Here is an 18529-nt window from a genome sequence, read left to right as displayed (position 1 = left end):
ACAATTAATTTGCTAAGTATGTCATCATTAAATGTATATTACATCAAATTGTTGGTGAATAAGAAGTACGTAGAATATAATTCATTTATTAAAATCACTACCTATTAGGGGCTGTGGCTATTTTCATCTCCTTTCTGTTGGATAATGCAGCCTTTGCCAAATGAGCGCGCAAGGCGGATCCCTGCAACAAGTCAACATTATTTTGAGGATAAATACGAGTTTGATTTGTATGCAGCAGAAACATATTAAAATTAATTGTGAGGTAAATTTGTAACACTCGAATATTTTTACTCTGGTGCATTGAAAAGAAATTGAATGAAAAATAATTACTCCATTGACTAATGTAGTGACTTCATTCAAATACGGGGGAAAATGTTGAGAAATCATGAGAATGACGAATAGTTTCGTTTGTTAAGGTTACGCAAATTGTTCACCTTCTATGAAGTATGAGAGAGAAAACGATGAGAGAGAAAAATGGATTCTTAATTTTTTTACGTTTAATGTGTATTTTAATTTGAATTTTTACTCGAGGACGCCATCTTTAAACTTTTCAAAGGTGGCGCCTCCTTTGGGTCGAACTAGGAAGTGGGGTTTTGATCTGACAACAATTTTTGATAAGGTATCATGATGTGATTTCTTTCATCTCAGGTGGCTCAAAGGAATGTTTATATCTTTCGTGCGTGCTTTTAATGCTAATGGCTCTAATAAATAAATGTGTATGACTATGATTCAGTCTCTGCAGTTAAGTTGCGTACAAAGAGGTTATATTTAAAAGGTCCTATTATACAAGTAAGAGACTTTATAGTGGCACTTCTGTTTGCTGGCCAAACAGTTAAACTAGCCGATAACAAGCTTGTAGAGCAATTAAACGCTTGGTGAAAATCAATTGCTGGTTGCCTGAAATGTGGTTCGAAGACTGCATACATAAATACTGAAATAGTATCGCTAGCCTTTAGGGTGGACATATTTATTTACAGCAGTCGGGCCAAACACTGTTTGTCATCTGTGAGAATAGTCGAAGTAAGAGCAGTGCACGAAGATTTATCTGTGGTAGGCAACTGGACGGAACTCAGCGACATGTCAGGATGTATCTTTGAATGTGTAATAATTGCACAAACCAGTTTGCGGAGGTATCAATTCATATGCCTGGAGGTTGGCAAATAGTATCTCTGATACTTCTCTTGGCCTTTGTCGCACCCTGGGATTGCTCATCTATCATCTGATCTAGATGTTGTCGTACGTTACCACCTTATCTGGCAGCTTATCTCAAATTCAATAAGAGCCTGAGATAAATAACTACATTTTATATACCTGTATGAAACAGCAACGGCTTATAGCGGTAAGTTAACGAAGTAGATTTTTGTGGCACAACATCCCTGTGATCCACACAGTTGGATCATGGACAGCTTCCCGGTGCAACGATACGAAGCTAAGATCGAAGGCTTCGACTCGTGTATGATAGAAGCTGCTGGCCAGCAACAACAACGAGATTTGACACAGACTGTTGGTGATCAAACACCGACTCAAGTTGAGAATCATGGAAATGAAGAAAGTCCAACAATACATCAACAACAGCAGCAACAACAACAACAGCAACAGACAGCGCAGATTACACCACTTCAATCTAATCCTCAGCAAAACATGACCCTTACCCCGGTTCGATTACCAGCCATTTTGGATGGGGAATTTTTTACGGTGATACGGATCGAAGGCACTAATGTAACGGTGCGGTGTTTGCAATGCCAGAAGTTGCTCAATGGAAATCTAAAATCAACGGGAAACTTTCTTAGCCATATAAAAGTATGTATTGCCCTTCTACAACTGTCATACTTAATATCTTTTCATATACTTTTTTCATTCATAGAGAGTCCATCCATTCATGATTGATAAGATTAAGTGCAAATCGAATCAGAGAAAGCCAGCAATGGTGTACATAGACTTATCTGCAGACAACTGTCCCGAAATAGTGAGGACGAAGCGTGGATACAGAAAGTGCTATAAAGCGGTATTGCATTTTTTATTTAGTTTTTCTAACTTTCGTTGTACTTATTCCATTAGACTAATATTTGTTCTCTTCTGCAGGAGGAATGTCTGCCTGGAGGTGAGGAGTCTTGCGAACAACAAACTGATTGGGTGGAGCCTCCAATAATACGTAGAAGACGGTCAGAAGATGCCGAATGCGGTGACCTCTTGAAAGTCTCTCATAATAATTCATTTGTCGTGGAAGACGAATTTGATGCAATTGGTCGAAACGTTGCTGCAAAGTTGCGCAATATGAGACTGGATCAAAGAATCATAGCAGAGAAATTATTGAATGACATTTTGTTCGAGGCTCAACTTGGCAATCTCCACAGAGACTCTAATATTCATGTTTGAGATCAGAATTCTGTTACCCCGATTTGTAATTCGGTAATTTTTGTTTCATGGAGTTCCTGGCAATGATGCATGTAAATTATTGACAGTTAAATTGCCCGTGATGCATCATAACTATTGTATGAAATAGTTTATGACAAAGGGGAACATTACATCAAATATCTTCCTAAGTCACAAAAAGCAACATAAGCTGAATCGTGCATAGTGACATTTCATGTACAAAGTTAAACGAGAGAGGCGGTCCGTGCTCGTTTCGAGTTATTTTAATAATCGTGTAAAACAATACATGAGCAGTGACTTTTATATTGTATATAGTACATTACAATTCTGTACATACTATTAAGTAAAATAACATTTTTTATCGGTACGATAAAAAGAGACTGCTGCCAGATTTAGTAACTAAATTTACAAGTCTTTTTTCGGCGGATCTTTTGCATAAGCTTACATCTGGTGTTTACTATATGAACGGTTAGATAACAAATAAATATCTAAATATGAACACATACAGCATCCATCGAGTTCAATGTTTGAACACCTGTATATAACTTGGACTCTGTTCATAATCATTGGGACTTACTTTAGAGGACATGAGATCGTTTCAAGTGAAGCAAGAACCTTTTCCACCTTTAGTAGAGACCTCAACGTTGAATTTGAATTTCATTCTACGTATTGTTATTTTAAGAAGCTCAACTTCATTCATTCTTACCGTGAGGAATAATTTAAATTTCCTTAAAGTTCATTCTTCCTTCACTGGAAGAATCCAAAAAGTATTTGCCCCACCTATTACTAGCCACGGAACACGTTTTCTTTTAGTCTTTTAACAGTTAGATTACGCTATTGGTTAACTTTCTTTGCATTCTTTCATTTTTACCTTTGTCAAAGATTTTATTTCTTCCTTTAACGCTTTAATATTTTACTAAGTTTTTCGTGCCGTTTACTGGAAGAAGTGATAAAGTACTTGTGAAGACTAGCATTGACCATAAAAGATACCTGTGAATCGATAAGATCGCTATATTACACATAAAGTGTACGTGTCTTATTATATATAATGTCTAACCTATAGCTATATTCATTCACTACATATTTTTCTTAAATAGCTTATTCATATCTTTTTCTGTTAAGGAGAAATTTCTAATTATCATTCAAACAATATATAATTCACAGGTAATACCGATCATTCAAAAATCTGTTTTGGACAGTATTTGTGAAAATAATTAGCGTCGTTAATGATACAAGTCTTCGAATCTTTGAAAATAGTGATGTAAGTTCTAGAAAAACATTACCTGGATAAAAGACGAAGAGACGTTCGCGAAGACTAACTTTGGCTGCGTAACATATTTTTGACATTTTCAAACAATGCTTTGCATTTAAAACATACTCGTTTGATATTACTTGTTTGCTTGTCGGGTCAACTAGCATACACTCTGTGTTTCTTTGGCTTTAGTAAAACGTAATACACTACAGTACACATTATACAAAGTCCCATACTTGCGAAGGTGGCAAAGAATATGTACGCATACCAATAGCTATCCCATTCAGCATAGAAGTACCAAATTAGTGATAAAAACGTGTTTTGCAACATCATAAACACATAGTAGGATATAATCCAGCGATCTGCATACTTGAACTTCACTTTATATTCGATTATACCAAAGATATACACCATGCCAAGCCACAGGTTAATGGCAACTGTTGTTACGCAATAATCCTTGGAGTAGTAGAACAAATAGGCGAGCATGATGACATAATGCAGGCCCACTATTATTAACAAATATTCCGGGTAAAACTCGTAGAACACAGCAATGGAAAATATTCTGGGTGCGATAAAAAACCACCACCAGAGTATGCCCAAAAACTTGCCAATGGGATCGTCCTCTTCGAGGCCCTTCGTGGTGTACACTCTTGTTGGCACTCTTAAACTTGGAGACCTTTCGTACTGGCTTTCGGATGGTTCTGCTGGCAACAAAGCTCCTTTACTTAGATATTTAGACTCCGGTGAAATTAGTGCAGAGTCTGGTCGAGGGGGTGCTGGCATTTCTGGTATTGGAAGAGGTGTCACCGTTGTGATTCCTCGCAGAGGAGCTGGAGGTGGTGTAACCTGAACATTCCGAGGGGGCAACGGAGGAGTTGTCGAAATCTGACGTTCCAGAACTGGTACTCCATCGGTGAGATTTTGATACAGCGGATTACTTGGTCTGTCCGGTAATAGATCTTCCTTGGAATCCGTCTCGACATTTTGTTCAGAAGTGGTTTGTTCTGTAGTACTCTTTTCTTCAGGTAGTACAGTCGATTGCAATGGTTTCTTTTCACCTAAACTTCCAAAATCCTTTGAAACGAGTAAATTTTTTATTAGTTCATCATAAGAAAAATTAATTTTTTCTTTGTATAATCTTTAATTGAAATAGAGAAAATTCATTGCCAATGTAGGTCGTTAAGGTTTCTTAAAAGTAATAGAATAAGACTTGAGTTTTTCTAATTGTTATTAATTAACAGATGTAGAAATGAGTAAGAAATTAGTTATTTAAGAAACAAGTCTTGATTACCTGAGTGCGATACTTATTTAACCACATTGCCCAGGGTACCTTTCTACCATTTACTCGTTGGCTTTCAAACCTTTGAAAGGACATTGTCTGTATGGAAAGTGCCAAAATCGACATGAAGATGCACAGAACGTGGACCGTAACTGTAAGAAATGTTCTATTTTTATAAAGAGAAAGTAAAATGGAAGGTTAATGCTAAAAAAGTAACTGTACCAGATTGTGCACTGCGTATGATATGTTCCTGTCGAAACAGCAAATGAGTTTGCAGTACTGCTTGCGGCGCTGCCTGGAACCAGGCTTGAAGGAAGAAATATAATTCAATGGCAGCTGGTACAGCAGCTACGTTTAAGGTTTTTGTCCTTTCTTGTCCAGATAGAAGAATAGCATCAATTGCAAGTACTATTTGGCCAGCATATCTGAAATTATGTTCAAAGATTATTTCCAGTTGAAGAGAAATTAACTTTACTAATATTCATGATTGTATTTAATGTTTAGAATGTACTACCTGTAAAGTGCAAATAGTGGAAATGCAATAAGATGACACAATTGTAGCAAAAACCATTGCACGACTCCCTTAGACAATTTATCATCTTCTGTCATCCACCAGTCTGGTCTCGAGACGGTTAGTCCAAAATATGCAATAGCAGGAGCATACATCAAACCAATCGTATAGCATCCCCATGCTGAATGCTCTTCTCTAAAATGCTGTATCGCTACCACCAAATCGGATGAGAAGTGCACAATGTAAATGATACAACTAAGCAGCGTTGGAATTAAAAAGACTAAGTAGATCTGCTCTGTTGATTTTAAAGGAACCTTCAGGCAACGAGTTGCCTTTGCCTGGCAGATGGGCCCAGACTTCTTTGCCATTTTTGTTAAGTTTCTTGTTACCACTTTGAAATTGTTTATTTCAAATTACATTGCAAAAACTTAGGGATGTAGTCCTCATTATTCTTTCTGGATTTCCCTTTTTTATATCCTCGATAAATTATCATATTATCACAGGAAAAGTCTCCACGGTATGAATGTTATGATTCTATTGAATTAAGCTGTCATCTTTACTGCAAGGATTATATTAATATTTTTATATCAATAATCCTAGGACAATACACCATTATAATTCAATTTATATTTCAATTAATATGTGATTTCTTGTTTAAAAGGAATTAGAAGTAATACAATATTTTTAAAAGTTTTCAGAGTTGACTGTTGTCAATGTAAAAATATTGTATAACATTTTTTTTGGTCTTTCACTATCCTGTGTAAAAAATCTTATGTTATAATTTCATATTAAATTTTATGACTATCGACCCTTAGGATAATACACTTACATGTCATTTTACAATCGTATTGATATCCATTCTATGAGCATTTCTAAATCATACTACCGATCCTTTTTAAGGAAAACTAGACACAGTCTTTTACTCAAAGCTGGTAGATAGTTATACTAACTATAATAATTATATTCCCTAAAATCAAAAATATCATTGTTCATAATAATCCTATTACCACATATGAATACACATAGTACAAAGTTCCAAAGTACATTACCTTTAAAATTCAATCCTCAGATTTCCTCCGACCACAGTGACTACGGCTCTGCTTTGAACATAATCCCTTCGCTGGAGATCACCAGAGCCTCTCTTGAAACACGTGTAATTAAAATAAACAATGGATATTGTTAGCAATTCCACAAGCTATTTTTGATTCTCCATCATCCGTCGAAGAGGCTCCACGATGACGAAGATTTTTCAAAGGGTTTCGCATCGTAGTTCCATGCAGAGTTGGAGAATAGGACAATGACGGAGAAAGTGCAAACATCTAGGACACCTGAATGGAAAAAGGCTGATTAGAGGGAATGCTTTAGCAAAACGTGCTCTTAGTCAGCTTGTCAGTCGACAGATAACTCGATAAGGCAGTGGTTGGATCGAGATAACGCGTACATTTGTAGTTCCACTGGGTGAGCCGTATTGCTTCAGAACAGTCACAGTCAAGAGATAAAAGGAAATGCCATACCGTTTCAAGAGAGTCATCAGGTTTAACCAAGTATGACAGAGACAAAGACACGACTGAGAGGTGTCACGGTCAATCGGCTTGCTCTAATTATACGTAACTATACTTGAAACCCTACGGTGCACTGCACGCACTATAGCTCACGATCCTCTATCATAGTATAGTGTGTGCATGTGGCACGGTGTCACGGCCTACATTATAAAGGCTTGACTACTGTTTAGTATAAGAATGCATTGCATAAATTCATGTAAACGTCAAAATGGTAATGCGGAAAGAAAAAGTGTTAAACTGGTACTTACGTCACGGTAGTAAATGTAGGTTTGCAGTATCGAAATCGCCTGCAAACGTTAACCCTTAAGGCATGGATTTTTTAATAAAAGATAATTCCGAAATCCTTTTTTGAAGTGAAACTTCTTATGACACGATACGTGAGAATTCGCATGCCCTGAAAGGGGCCTGATTCTGAAAATTAAGCGGTTTTATTTCAGTTAATTAGTATTTACATTGATCTTTGGTTTAAGGTGAAGTGAAACACGTCGAGGAACTTGATCGACGTCAATAAAGAAGATTTTTCTAAATACCTACGTTGATTTTTATATCGGCATCTGTGTCGAATTATATTGAGTATTGTACTAAATGACATACTCCACCTGCCGTTTTCGTACAATAATTATAAAGAAATTGAAGTAAAACTCCGGAAATACTCTGGATTTATGCTTTTTGGGGCCCTAATTGACTGCAGAGGGACCCCCTGCGCCATCTGTGATTTTCATGTCAACTAAATTTTCACTCCGAGACCTTGTATTGCCATCATTTTAGATTAGAAGCGCATAAAACACTTTTCTTGCCTTTATCCCGTTCAAATGCAAGTTTCTCGATTACCAGAGTGTTTTAAATTGTCGTGTAATTGTCCTGACTCTTTCGTTTCTCATATCAGAGCCTTCGATAATTGTATATTGATCGAAATATGAGAGCTCGACGCCATTTTGGTTCTGGTCTGGGTTAAGTTAAAAGATTTTTTTCAAAAGCCCAAATTTTGATAGTGTCAGGATAATTTCTAGGTGCTAATGAGTCATGTGTCAAACTTTCAGACGGTTCTAGCCAATACCCTTAAAAAAAGTGTTGTATTTGAATCGACTGATTTGAAGGGGGTTTCACTTCACCTTAAAATCGAAAATTAAAAGTTTCAAGACCTGACTTAAGCAATTTAGAGTACTATAGAAATGGAATATTATGGAGTCAGCTGCATGTTTAACTATACGCTCAACCAATCAGAATTGTGAATTTCTACATAGTCACTTTTTCCCGGGAAATTTAAAACAATTAAGGAATAAAATCAGAGATTAGTAAGTCTTTATAGCATATACTGCTGAAATTTCAAATGATATTGTAAAGATTATTATATTTGCAACAATTGTTTCTATCAAAGTAGAGGGATGATTCACCATTTTTAATAGTTCACTATAAAGTTTAAAGTGAAGAAGATGAAAGAAAATGGAAATTGGGAAGTATAAGGTAACTTTATTTATACAATTTATAATATTATCTTACTTTAGGTTTTTTAAGCGTCCGCTGGCTCAAGATTGGCTAGGAAAGCATTATATTTCTCAAATATCTCACTAGATTTACAGGTTTTGTGGGTCTCGTCATCATACAAAGAGCCAACAGTCCACAGAGTCTCCAAGTCATACATCTTTCTAACATTTGATGAGAAGATGTGTAAAGCAATATTTCCTAAAGAAAAGTAAATGAATTATTTTCAGCAATTTGATATTTTGACAAAAGAATTCAAAAATATCTTTTAGCTTACCTAAGTCTAAAGCTAACCATTCTTGTGACTTCTTTCCTTCAATTTTTGGTATTCTGTCCCCTTTTTCTCTTTTTATTTTATATATCTTGCGTACAAATTGAGCTAGCGCAATCATATGCTTTTGTGACTTTCCAGTGACGACAACAATGTAATCAACATAAGCATATTCCTTAGGTACGGTAGCCACAAAGATGTCCACGGCTTTGTCTTTTTTTAAAACATCAATGAGATGTTCGATTTCAAATACACCATTCGTTCCTCCTATTTAATAAAAATAAAAATACATAAAAGAACACGATCCATGAGACATAAGATGTCGGTAAAGTAATTAACAATTCTTTTGAAGACTGTTTTGAGATATTCAATGAGATTTCTTTATAACAAAACATAAATAAGAAATAGAATATAGTTTACGGTTTAAGTTGATGCCTTCGAAAGAATCTTTTTCTTCCATGGGGGCGTTTAACTCCTTCAAATCAATTTTCTTTTTCTCCTCGTCTACATCAAATATAACCGTCGAATCATCATCTTGGAAAATCTTGTATTTTCCCCTCGCACCAATGGAGAGGTTAGGTTTTTTACTCTGCGTAACGTTTTCATCGTCAGTAACTTTGTAAGCTTTGTCGGTTGCGTATAATCTCGACTTTAGCAACTGTGTATTGTTGCTATCTAACTTGCAACGACATATTTTCGAGGGTTTAAATAAAATACGTCCCGCAGCGAATATTTGTTGAGATATGCGGTTACTCATCCTGTCACTGGTTTTGAGGTTATGTCTATGCCGCATGGGGGTTGGAAAGGTTATCTAAAACCGGCAACTGCATTTAAGACATTACATACAACGTTATAGAAGAAAAAAAGTTAGTTAAATGAAACTGTACACTATCTCATAATGAAGTTAAAGATTCTTACAACTTTAATCTAACATTTTAACATCATTATCTTAAAATATTTATTTTATCAAATATTAAATTCATGTTCGAATCATCCTTTCTTTCTATTTGTATGTGTCATTTATAATATAATAACATTTTGAATCCCTACTCTATCAACATATACTGAATATTTTAAAAATGTTTATTGAGGAAAGGTATTTCGTAGGTAACAAGTTTGTATTCATCTTGAGTATATTTTATTAAAATGTATCCAAGACAAGTGAACTTTTAAAATAATTATTTTGCTGATAAGCACTGATCCGAGGGATGTTGAATAGACCAGTCAGCTTTCCGATAACAGACAATGGTATTGGTTGTCAGGTAGTTCTTGGTGATCTGTAAAAACATTAAATTATTTTATATACTTTAACACAACTTAATGATTGAATATCCTACTATATACCCTTTTAAGCCATACTACTTCCAAATAATATAGGTGGCCTTTTATCTATAGCAAACTGATGAAGAATTTATCTTATAATTTAAGTATAATTAAGAAAGTATCAGTGAAATAAAGAATAGGACAAAGGAATGAACTAACAACTGTATATCACTAATTAACCCTTTTAGTACTAAGAACTAGAATTACCTAGCAGAAAATGATGTATGGTTACTAAGAGTACATTAGTCATTAAACAATACTCGGTGAGACAAGTATCTGCACACAATTAATTATTTTCATCTAATTTCTCTGTACCAAAAGAATTGAATTGACGTATAAATTCATAATGATGCAAAATTGGAATAATGCAAATTCCATCGCATTTCAAGTCAGATTCAAAAATGAAATTATTATACTCAAATTATAATAAATAAATACTTTCTAATTGAAAGATTGTGGTAATTGAAATACAAATTATACTTACGGAAAAAAGCTGCGTGAATTTACTTTGACCTTGCACGCATCTTCCTCCTCTTACGCTTTAGCCTGCGCATTCGCTTCTTACGCCACTAAATAAACAATACACTTAAAGTTAACAATCATGGTTCATCAATTGAAAAATAAAAATTACAGATCTGTTGTAGTCTATAATATACCATCCAGAATATTGTTTTTACCGATACTACATTTAAGAGTAATAAAGTATGGTATATCAAGTTGCAACAAAAACTTTACAATTTTCACACTAAAATTTACAAGGTAGTTTATTATTCCTTAATAAAAATTAATTCTTTGCTGACGCCGTGTATTATATGCGCACATTTTAGTTCGTGTATAAATTCAGGTGTCAGCTTAGTGTGCAATTTATATCGTGTTAAGTTTGTATTATAAAAGTGCGGAAAAAAATATATTCGGCAATTGCAACAAATAACGTAGACGTACCTTCGCCCTCATCTCTGCCGGTCAGAAAAGTCTAGATTGCTCTAGAAAATTCTGATTACTCCGGACCTCGAAGCAACGATAACTCTCGTCGGCTTCCAAAAACAATATGGAAGAGTGCACGCTCACCCGGAAACCAGCTTCGAATCGGATGTTGATACGTGGTTGAGAATGTCTCCATCAGATGGCCAACGGTTTACTTTGGCGGGTCTATTTAAATTTACTAGAGCCCGGTGTTGCCACGACTCGATTTAACCGAAGTTTAACTGGTTTATATCCGATTTAACACTATTTCTACCACGATTTTGTGTATACCTATTTCGACCAAAAGGTTTTGACGAGTTGGAGAAAAATGATACCGCTAAATAAATTTAACAATTATTATACGAAAACTCAAAACATTAATTGAGAAAAAATTATTAAACTTTGAAAATAATTTCAAGTTAAAATGTTAAAAGGTGTCTTTCGACACCTTTGGTAGAAATAGTGTTAAACTTGTTGTAAGCCAGTTAAACTCCGATTAGTGCCTGATTTTTTCATCCACGGATAAGTTCCCGATAAAGTTATCCGGAAGATATCTTTCAGTTCGGTTCTTTTCACTTCCAGTTAAGAGTTATCCGGTAGTTTGAGTAGCAGATATCTGGCAGATATTTATTACGGGATCATCGGGAATACTTAGAAATGTTTTGTATAAATTACAGGTCACAAATAGGTGTAATCTAACAAATTGGTTGCATGGTCTGCGCAGAATTATGAAATGTATATGTACAATACGTAAACGTGTCGCATCAGGAAGTGTGAAAATGATGTTTTACGTAGAGGAGTGGCGAAAATAAATAAGTTAGAGCAAACAGGAAATATGAAACAGATAACGTACCAGTCAGGGGGCTGAAAAATTGGCTGACCAATATGGCCGGCCTACTCCACTCTTTCCGAAGCATAGACTTCTCTCCCGGTATAAGATGGGACTTTGGGCGTCATCCATATATTCTTACGTCCATGTATGATTCGGTTAGTATGTACAGGGCGTACAAAAAATGGTGGACACGATTTAAACAGTCGAATCATTAATTTATACAATTATTATGAATATTTATTTATAATGGATTAAAAATTGTATAAAATTGTAATTGCTTTCCATGCGCGGGTGGGGTAGGATCAACAATCTTTTATACGATAGTTATCAACTAGAGTTTTGGAAATGTCTCGACGTCAGCTTTAACATTACATAATAGAACATTATAGTATATTTATTATATTAGAAAATTATCGTTGTAAAATTTTCACGCGTGAATATTTTACAACGTAGGTAAGCTTCAAGCTTGTTTGGAAATGGTTCATTAGCAATTTATTATTGTTCATTTACCTCTTTTATAGTTTCTTTTAAGGATTTTCTATAAAAGTGGTTTAAAAGTGATACACGAGGAGGGTCGCTTTTAACAGTGCTCTAAAATACGTCTTTTAACGCTAAAAGTGAGATATGAGTATATGGGCCGTTAGTACATAGTGTCACAATATTTGCTTGAAAAGGTAGTTCTTTGGAGGATTTAAAATATTTTTGAAGTTTTGCTCAATGATGAAAAAAAAATAGGTGATGCATCGACAAGAATTATCGAGGCCCCTATGTGCTAACGGTATATTAGAGGATAATTTTTAAATCGCCTATATACCAACAGTAATGACACGGTTAGTTATGGCCCATATGTGCTAACAGTATATTAGAGGCAAATTTTCAAATCGCCTATATACCAACAATAATGACGCGGTTAGTTATGGCGCATATGTGCTAAAGGTATATTGGTGGCAAATTTTCCAATGGCCTATATATACCAACAGTAGTGACACGGTTAGTTACGGCGTATATGTGCTAAAGGTATATTAGTGGCAAATTTTCAAATCACCTATATACCAACAGTAATGACACGGTTAGTTATGGCGTATATGTGCTGACGGTATATTAGACGCAAATTTTCACATCGCCTATATACCAACAGTAATGACACGGTTAGTTATGACCTATATGTGCTAAAGGTATATTAGTGGCAAATTTTCCAATCGCCTATATATACCAACAGTAGTGACACGATTAGTTATGGCCTATATGTGCTGACGTTATATTAGAGGCAAATTTTCAAATCGCCTATATATACCAACAGTAATGACACGGTTAGTTATGACCTATATGTGCTAAAGGTATATTAGTGGCAAATTTTCAAATCGTCTATATACCAACAGTAATGACACGGTTAGTTATGACCTATATGTGCTAAAGGTATATTAGTGGCAAATTTTCCAATCGCCTATATATACCAACAGTAGTGACACGATTAGTTATGGCCTATATGTGCTGACGTTATATTAGAGGCAAATTTTCAAATCGCCTATATATACCAACAGTAATGACACGGTTAGTTATGACCTATATGTGCTAAAGGTATATTAGTGGCAAATTTTCNCATATATAAGAAATATTTTTCTTATTATTCTTATTAGTCAAATATAATAAACAATTTATAACCATCCCTGAGTTTGGCTGCTAGGTGTGGGGAAATTTTAGCACCCTCGACAGAAACGGCATGGTTTGTATGTAAGTATTCACAATTTATTACTATTTCTTTACAGAAATACGGTCATTCCAAACGTGAGCATATCCCAAATTCTTTTATTAGGGTATAAATTTGCCGCTAGTGACAGTTTAGGTGGAAACAGAATCTGCAAATGTTAATTTTTCTTCACGATTTCAGTCTGATTTGGATAATCATTCCATTAATCCGTTAGTTAGTTAAGTCAGATGTTACTTATTATTATTTCCCACTCAGTAAGGTAACATGTTATGTAACATGTTATATTAATGTTATATTAATATTATAATTTCAGTCACCTTAAAATAATATTAATGTTTCATACATTTAATAAAAAAAAAATAGCGCAATTTCATCCAGAATTATATAACTTTTTATTTTTAATTGTTTTTTGGTATTTGACAATCGTTAGATATTAAATGACAAATCAGACTTTCAATGCAATTACGTAAATGATAAACTATCTGATTTTACTTAAAGACTATTATGATTTCATGCGAGTAGTAAACAAAATATTACATATATTAATCTTATGACATTTGATGATGAATTATGACAATGGCGATGACGATGGTGTAATAAAATAGATGACAGCACCAATGTAGTTCTGCTTTGTTACAAATATGTGCTGCATATACACAGTAATATCGGAACAGTAACATAATGTAAGATAATGTAACCTGTTAGCTTCATGTTGCATAATTGTTAAGTTGCTGCATTGTAATAAATGTCATGTAACTAGTTAGCTCTATGTTACGTATCTGTTAGGTTATTACATTATATCAAACGTTATGTTATTTGTTAGTTTAAAGTTACGTAACTGTTAGGTTTGGTGTTCAGTGGGTTCTTATCAGAGGCATTAACCCGTTAATTATGAAACGCCACTATAGTGGCTTCCGTATGACCTACGTTTCTCTACGAAGCGCCAGTATAGTGGTCCCCTTCATTCCCGTGTATTTAAAGCGACATGTGAATTTCGTATTCATATAAAATATGCACACTTCGCATCCGACTCCGCTGTAGTTAAGGGGTTAATTATTTGACCCGATATTTCTATAAAATCGAAGCTTATTAATTCTTCAACTGCTACTGTTTGATACCGTATCTCAAATGATTCAGAAGTCCAATTGACTTAAAGTGATAAAAATGAAAATGAAATTATGAACAATGTATATGTATAATAAATACGATAGAATATCATCCCTTGCTCTTTGCTCTCTAGTTGTCAGCACTTGGAATATTGAAGATAGTGACTCTTATTTAAAGAGATCGCCGCAGCGTAGCAGACTTAGTCGTGAAGACATTGTTGATTGCCTAACAATTATGGTGCTCATTCGAACAGGTATTACTCATTTTTCTATTGAAAACCTTAATCCTAGTATTGTAAATTTCGTTAATGATAATTTCATGTGTGTAGTTATTAGTATTGTAAATTTCGTTAATGATAATTTCATTTGTGTAGTTATTAGTATTGTAAATTTTGTTAATGATAATTTCATTTGTGTAGTTATTAGTATTGTAAATTTTGTTAATGATAATTTCATTTGTGCAGTTATTAATATTGTAAATTTCGTTAATGATAATTTCATTTGTGTAGTTATTACCATACTGGCCTTAGCGTTGGTAGCAAGAGCGCAAGGCATTGCTTCGGATACAGAGGATTTAGAAGAAATATCTACGAAACAAAAAAGGGAAGCTATATGCAATGGCTCCTATTTGGAATGGAAATCTACGGTGAATTTACTTAGTTTAAAAAATTTTGTGCCATTAAAAGACTATGTTAACGCGTTAAGAGAATGTCGACAAGGAGATTTAAGGCAGGAACACGATTATTGTCGTAATCTTATAATTGGCGTTGAGAAAAACGGAACGTCTGTAAACAAACATACCCGTTTTCCCGAGAATGAAGTTTTTATTGATTTTGAACATCCCGAATTACATGAAATGTACATAAAACTATTAGACTCTTTGGAAACTAATGACAAAATGTCTTTTGATCAATCTTTACTATTTTTCTTGGACTTAACAAATTTATTCGTAAAGCAACAGTTTCCAGAACATGAACGACGAAACATGTATGACTCTGGAGGATATCAAGCATCCACTGAAACGCCAGACAAAAAATATATTATTACACCGAATTTCAAGGATGGCATATACGACAGAACAAGATTTGAATCAGATTTTGGATTACAGTGGTATGATCATAATTAAGACTATTTCCGTAACTGGACATCGATCTCCATAAAAATCATCAATAGAAATAAACAGATTAATCAGATTAACATTAACGTCACGACATATGTTTTTGAAACATTTATGGATCCAGAACCCTTCCTCGCTTATTAACTGTCCACATGCAAAATAAATGATACTTTTTTTAATCATTCCACCTACATTTGGAATACGTCCTATATATGTATAAAATACGCATAATATCATATATGAAAAATAGGTCTAATATACAGCTGTTGAACTTTTGAAGATAGATATACCATATGTTGAAACTTTTATTTACGTTTATTATACGTACATACGTCCGTCTACCATGTCAGATATCTCATACACGTCTCTAGTATGCATACATACATTTACCATATATCTCGTTTACGTATAATATATATACTCGTCCATGTATATTATATGGATGTTAAATGTTCAAAAATACGTATACTGTCTGTAGACGGCGCGGACATTAATACATGCCCCAGCACATTCCGTATATTTTTGATTATGCCAAATACATATACATGTTTATGCCAAATACATTATATACGTATACCGTATGTACTTTTTTCGTATGGGGCTGTTACTGTTTGATACCGTATCTCAAATGATTCAGAAATTTAATTAATCTAACGTGATAAATATGAAAATGTAATGATGAACAATGTATGTGTATAATAAATACGATAGAATGTTGTCTCTTGCTCTTTGCTCTTTAGTTGTCATCACTTTGAATATTGAAGATAATGAGTCCTATTTAAAGAGATCGTTACAGCGTAACATGCTTAGTCGTGAAGACATCGTTGATTTCCTAACAATTATGGTGCTCAGCCGAAAAGGTATTATTAATTTTTCTTTTGAAAATCCCTAATCCTAGTATCGTTAATTTCGTTAACGATTATTTCATTTGTGTAGTTATTACCATATTGGCCTTAGCCTTGGTGGTAGGAGCTAAAGAAAGTATTTGGGATCCAGAGTAGGTAGAGGAAATATCTGCAAAACGAGTAAAGGAAGCAACGAGCAATGGCTATTACTTAGAGTGGAACTCTACGTTGAATTTAATTAGTTTAACAAATTTTGTGCCATTCAAACGCTTTATTAATGCGTTAAGGGAGTGTCGCCAAGCAGGTTCAAGGCGAGAATACGATTATTGTCGTAGCGTGATAATTGACGTTGAGAAAAATGGAACTTCGGTTAATGAGCATACTCGTTTTCCGGAATATGGCATTTTTATTGATTTTGAACATCCCGAAATATATGGAGAGTACAAAAAACTATTAAAATCGTTGGAAACTCGGGACGAAATGTCTTTTGACAGAACTGTCTTATTTTTCGTGGATTTAACAAATTTATTGGTAAGTATTTATTGGCAGCAGTTTCCAAAACATGAACGACATAGATCTTTTGACGTTTCTAGAGAACATTATACCACTGAAACTTCAGGAATACAATATGTCATTAAACAGAATTTGAACGATGGATTATACGATAGAAAAATGTTTGAATCGATTTTCGGATTACAGTGGTATAGTGCAAATTAAGACTATTTCTGTAATTGGACGTTAATCTCCTGAAAATCATTAATAGAATTAAATAAATTTATATAAGATTATCATATTATATCAGATTAATCATATTAACATTAATGTTACGACATATATTTTTGAAACATTTATGGATCCGTTCCTGGCTTATTATCTATCCAGGTCCAAAAATAATGTCACCGCCGTTATTGATGTAATTTAATACTTTTTAATTAAGAATTTGATGTGCAGTGTTTACATGTGTATCTTACCGGTTTAACAAGCCCAAATCTGGCGTTAAGAACTCGATGGCGTTTCACGTATACACATTGCTTCGCGTATACGTATACAACGTATGTAAGCGTATATTTGGCGCGAAACTGTCCTTAGTTTCCTGATAGTTTTAAAGAATTATCGTGTCAAAGAAATATTTTTCTTGTATTATTCTTATTGGCCAAATATAATAAACCGTTTCCAACCGTCCCTGGGTTTGGCCGTCAGATGTCGGGGAATTTTAGCACTCTCGCTAGGAACGGCGAATCGATCTACCGTATCAAGACATGTCGAAATCAAATAGTTTAACCATCGAACTGTATGATAAATAAAACTGTTTTTCAGAAAAAAAAAAAACAAAATGTATTTGATTATATTTTTTCAATCGTTCCATTTTTCCGTCCCTATGAAAACTTAAATGTGTCAGCTTTAAAAACGCCTCTCGTGTAAGGAGGAAACGCGTAGGAACAGAAAGGTAGCCATATTGGTTAGTCAAAATCCTGATTGGCTGAAATTTAGTTGTCACTTTAGGAGTAATGAGTTAAAGAACGTTGCGAATTGTGAACAGGTAAATAGTAAACTAAGTACAATATGTCATTTATAGCACGAAGAAGTATAACAATGATGTTTTACGTATAGGAGTGTCAAAAAGAAATAAGATACAGCAAATAGGAAATATGAAGATAGTGACCTACCAATCAGGAGGCTACAAGATTGGCTGACCAATATGGCCGTCCTATCCCTCCCTTTCCGACACGCAGGCTTCCGCTCCTGTTCTAAAATGGGATTTTGGACTCCGTTCATATATTCTTACGTCCATGTAAACACATCACTGTTTGTCAAATTATCAGTACGTATAAGTTCTGTCGTTTAATCGGTTAAATGTTTTGGCCAATTCGGCAACGCGACAAAAGTGAGAAATAGCTAACTTCA

At 34.4% G+C, this 18529-nt stretch overlaps 4 protein-coding genes and 1 long non-coding RNA gene across 10 annotated transcripts; 2 read left to right on the top strand and 3 right to left on the bottom strand.

Annotated features, from left to right (window-relative positions):
* The first annotated feature begins 575 nt into the window (after nucleotides 1–575).
* Nucleotides 576–2883, top strand: LOC105702810. 2 transcript variants are annotated; one of them, XM_012430668.2, is made up of 4 exons: nucleotides 576–789; nucleotides 978–1800; nucleotides 1865–2005; nucleotides 2083–2883. In XM_012430668.2, the coding sequence occupies exons 2-4, from the start codon at nucleotides 1399–1401 to the stop codon at nucleotides 2374–2376; spliced, it is 837 nt and encodes a 278-aa protein (XP_012286091.1). In that variant the 5' UTR covers nucleotides 576–789; nucleotides 978–1398; the 3' UTR covers nucleotides 2377–2883. The 2 variants fall into 2 exon arrangements, with proteins under 2 accessions (XP_012286091.1, XP_012286090.1); XM_012430667.2 differs by having other exon boundaries at nucleotides 576–1800.
* On the bottom strand, nucleotides 2621–7214 carry LOC105702809. 4 transcript variants are annotated; one of them, XR_001104320.2, is made up of 8 exons: nucleotides 6930–7214; nucleotides 6465–6743; nucleotides 6245–6382; nucleotides 5419–6171; nucleotides 5127–5329; nucleotides 4917–5056; nucleotides 3657–4699; nucleotides 2621–3363 (listed from the first exon to the last, which is right to left on the bottom strand). XR_001104320.2 is itself a non-coding variant. In XM_012430663.2 (7 exons), the coding sequence occupies exons 4-7, from the start codon at nucleotides 5781–5783 to the stop codon at nucleotides 3782–3784; spliced, it is 1626 nt and encodes a 541-aa protein (XP_012286086.1). In that variant the 5' UTR covers nucleotides 5784–6171; nucleotides 6245–6382; nucleotides 6465–6743; nucleotides 6930–7214; the 3' UTR covers nucleotides 2621–3781. The 4 variants fall into 4 exon arrangements, 3 of the variants coding, with proteins under 3 accessions (XP_012286086.1, XP_012286087.1, XP_012286089.1); XM_012430663.2 differs by having other exon boundaries at nucleotides 2621–4699; XM_012430664.2 differs by having other exon boundaries at nucleotides 2621–4699; nucleotides 5419–5974.
* A 1213-nt stretch (nucleotides 7215–8427) lies between these two features.
* LOC105702806 lies at nucleotides 8428–9510 on the bottom strand. The gene is made up of 3 exons (XM_012430662.1): nucleotides 9151–9510; nucleotides 8737–8997; nucleotides 8428–8660 (listed from the first exon to the last, which is right to left on the bottom strand). Exons 1-3 carry the CDS (start codon nucleotides 9485–9487, stop codon nucleotides 8488–8490), a joined length of 771 nt encoding a protein of 256 aa, XP_012286085.1. The 5' UTR covers nucleotides 9488–9510; the 3' UTR covers nucleotides 8428–8487.
* A 335-nt stretch (nucleotides 9511–9845) lies between these two features.
* On the bottom strand, nucleotides 9846–11157 carry LOC105702807. The gene is made up of 3 exons (XR_001104318.2): nucleotides 10996–11157; nucleotides 10538–10622; nucleotides 9846–10007 (listed from the first exon to the last, which is right to left on the bottom strand). It is a non-coding gene; the product is annotated as an uncharacterized LOC105702807 (long non-coding RNA).
* A 3727-nt stretch (nucleotides 11158–14884) lies between these two features.
* LOC105702805 lies at nucleotides 14885–17854 on the top strand. 2 transcript variants are annotated; one of them, XM_012430661.2, is made up of 5 exons: nucleotides 14885–14916; nucleotides 15172–15308; nucleotides 15631–15772; nucleotides 16520–16639; nucleotides 16716–17854. In XM_012430661.2, the coding sequence occupies exons 1-5, from the start codon at nucleotides 14898–14900 to the stop codon at nucleotides 16778–16780; spliced, it is 483 nt and encodes a 160-aa protein (XP_012286084.1). In that variant the 5' UTR covers nucleotides 14885–14897; the 3' UTR covers nucleotides 16781–17854. The 2 variants fall into 2 exon arrangements, with proteins under 2 accessions (XP_012286084.1, XP_012286083.1); XM_012430660.1 differs by lacking the exons at nucleotides 16520–16639; nucleotides 16716–17854 and having other exon boundaries at nucleotides 15172–15845.
* Nucleotides 17855–18529: the final 675 nt, after the last annotated feature.

The sequence above is a fragment of the Orussus abietinus genome, unplaced genomic scaffold, assembly GCF_000612105.2.
Source record: "Orussus abietinus isolate OABI.00-Male unplaced genomic scaffold, Oabi_2.0 scaffold580, whole genome shotgun sequence".
NCBI lineage: Eukaryota > Metazoa > Arthropoda > Insecta > Hymenoptera > Orussidae > Orussus > Orussus abietinus.
The sequence above is the reverse complement of the archived record's forward strand: the minus strand, read 5'-3'. Positions and strand labels throughout refer to the sequence as shown.